At 43.0% G+C, this 2,821-nt stretch overlaps 1 protein-coding gene across 1 annotated transcript in view; it reads right to left on the minus strand.

The window, feature by feature from the left end:
- Nucleotides 1-2,579, minus strand: part of LOC118340171 (immunoglobulin superfamily member 8-like) — a 17,340-nt gene extending 14,761 nt beyond the window's left edge. Inside the window, exon 1 of the mRNA XM_035678042.1 lies at nt 2,226-2,579. Coding sequence (XP_035533935.1) covers nt 2,226-2,277 — 52 coding nt within the window. The 5' untranslated portion in view covers nt 2,278-2,579. The remainder of the gene's footprint in view (nt 1-2,225) is intronic.
- Nucleotides 2,580-2,821: the final 242 nt, after the last annotated feature.

Below are 2,821 nucleotides of genomic sequence, written 5' to 3' on the forward strand. Positions count from 1 at the left end.
TAGATAGACTTTATAAATCTATCTATCTATCTATCTATCTATCTATCTATCTAGGCCTGACCCGAGGGTTATGAAATATTTCTCAAGCATAAATGGCTAAATCTGGGGATGTAAGACTTGGACATGATAGAAGCAGAATGCATTAATAAATACCACATTTTAAAAAGTTTATAATACTAAGTGTGCTTTTCTTTCCTCATCATCTGTTCCAAGCCCCAAACTGTACAGGTTAATGCTGGGTGTCAGCTGACTGTATAGGCATTTTAGCGTGTGTGTTGGTGGCCGCAGACACATGGTGCATTTCAATATGAGCAGTCTGATTAAAAGATCTCAGGCGCCATTTGATATTAGTCCTAAAGCAAGATAGCAGACCTGTGCAAGGATAAGTTAGCCATTTCTCTACTGACAGATGGCACAAGACCAATTTGCCTTGATGGTGGCACTGAGAGAACGACCACAGGAAATCAGTGGATTCAACCTTTTGTGGGAGTGAGCATGTACAGTAAACAGTGCATGTTAGATGACTAAAGAAACCAGAAAATATTCACATTCGAGAAGCTGAACTCAAAGAATCTCTACATTTCTTCTTCGAGAATGACTCAAAACAATGAATTGATTATCATCATAGTTGGCAACTAACTGATTAATCGCTGCAGCTCTACCTTGGACAACATGTTCGTAAGAAGAAATACTTCCCCATTACAAGCGAGGGACACAGGGACAATCATACAGATATTCACAAAATGAGCCCATAACATTGTACGAGCTAATATTCAAATAGAGCCATATGGGTAGGGAAATTTTAAAACTAATTTGCAACCAATATGAGGAACAAAAACATAACAGATATGTCTGTGGTCGACTGTAATGGCAACATGAGGGCAACCTGAGAGTAAAATGCAAATTCTCCACAGCCTGTTACAGGAGAGGAAACTGAAAGTCTGCTGGTGACACGTTAAAGGAGACTTCGTCCTCTTGGGAGTGTGACAGTGCACAGCAAATTTCATGCCACGAGTTATTGGGCGCTGTCAGGAGCGTAACCCTAACCCTGTAACCCTGTCTGCGTTACCTGTGTTTCAGTTTAGTTCAAGCAATTTGTATACCATGGCCACCGTCCCACACACACACACCTACAGAACGACACACCACAGGAGCTCTGGCGACATTTGATCATCTTACACTGCACTAATTTAAGCCAAGTCCCCCTCTCTCTTACACACACACACACACACACAAACGCACACACACACGCACACACGATGACATTCACTTTTATGCTCTCAAACATATGGCAACTTCAGTACTGGAGAGCCCTGTTCAGCTAGTTTGGCCCTGAGGTGGGCCAATGAACAAGTCCTGGTTTGTCCCTGTGCCTAATGACTAAGCACTGGCCTGGCCCTGTGCTTGAAACCAGTCTGATAATTAGTCAGCCTGCTTGACTCTGGCATGACTACAAGGATAATAATAAAGCTAATCAGGATGGCCACCCTGGTTTGACTTCTATGCGAGCTAATGGGACCTTGTCAGAACTGGTCACCTCATGCTGGCAAATTGGTCTTAATGGAAGTACAGTTCTTGGTTAATGAGAGGCTGACTGAGATTAAAACACAGTAAAAAGAAGGGGAGAATTTTCTCGAGATGAATTTTGTACAGCAGTTTCTACACAGTGAGACTGTTCATTTAAGGGGTAAATCTCAAGAGAAACCTAGCTGATAGGTGCAGTTCTTAAATGCCAGACTCCGTTTAACAACACGGTGTTTTGCCATTTTTGTTCGTCGTCGCAGGCAGATATCTCTGAGAACGTAGTTTATTCATTCTTTCCAATGTCTTGGACCCACTCTTCAATTCGGCATTATCTAACTCACCAAGCGACACTTCTTTTTTACTAAATTTTTACTTTTTGAATATGTTAGCTTGTTGCACTCCCGAACTTCTTCCATGAAAAAATACACAGCGGGTGGCAGCAGCTAGCTGTGTAAACCAGCTGAATTTTTTAAAAATTAATTGCAATTAAGTGCTGGAAGATGGATTGAATATATGCCGGACAAGTTAGTGGATGTTAAAAATACGGAAAATGGTTAAAGTGATCTTTTACAAGGCATGTACTTTTGCAGACAAGCAAGTAAACATTCAATTGACAGATTTCTGAACAAGGTTTGGGTTTGGGTTCTCCATACATCGGAGTTAATTAGCTATCAACAGTCAAGCAAAGAAACGTTTCTTACCGAGCATTAAAAGAGAAAAGACGAGTCTGAGGAGACAGTTCTTCATTTTCATCCCTCTCTTTTTCCACTCTTATGCTTTTTCCTCAATGTCCCCCCCGTTTTCTTTGTCCTGTGTGGGGTAACACCAGTCCTCTCCCGCCGCTGTCGGTCAATAAAACTCTCAGATGTGAGCAGTCAGTCCGCGCCGCACACCGGGCGGAGCCGCAAAGCAAAACGGATGCACACCGTGCTTTCTAATCCAGTAAAACGAAGTCCAAATCCAGACGGGAGGGTTTACACGGTTCACACACTGACACTGAACCCGGTTTGGTGTGTGTGTGTGTGTGTGGGAATGAGGGCGAGATTGATAGAGAGGCTGATTGAGAAAAGAGAGAGAGTGGCCGGAAGTTAGGTGTCGGTCTGGAGGAGGAGTGCAGGGAAGCAGGGAGGTCCCAGGTGGAGAGAGAGAGAGAGAGATTCCCATATCATTCTCCCACTGACTCAGGGTTTATGGAGCAGATATTAGTCTTTATTACATATCAGATATTGTCCAGTCTGTGTGGTCCAGCCTCTGATATGATGGATTCCTCCTTCATAGTTTAAATTACTGCTGCACC

Source organism: Morone saxatilis, unplaced genomic scaffold (genome assembly GCF_004916995.1).
Source record: "Morone saxatilis isolate NCDOM2014 unplaced genomic scaffold, NCSU_SB_2.0 Contig6, whole genome shotgun sequence".
Lineage (NCBI taxonomy): Eukaryota > Metazoa > Chordata > Actinopteri > Moronidae > Morone > Morone saxatilis.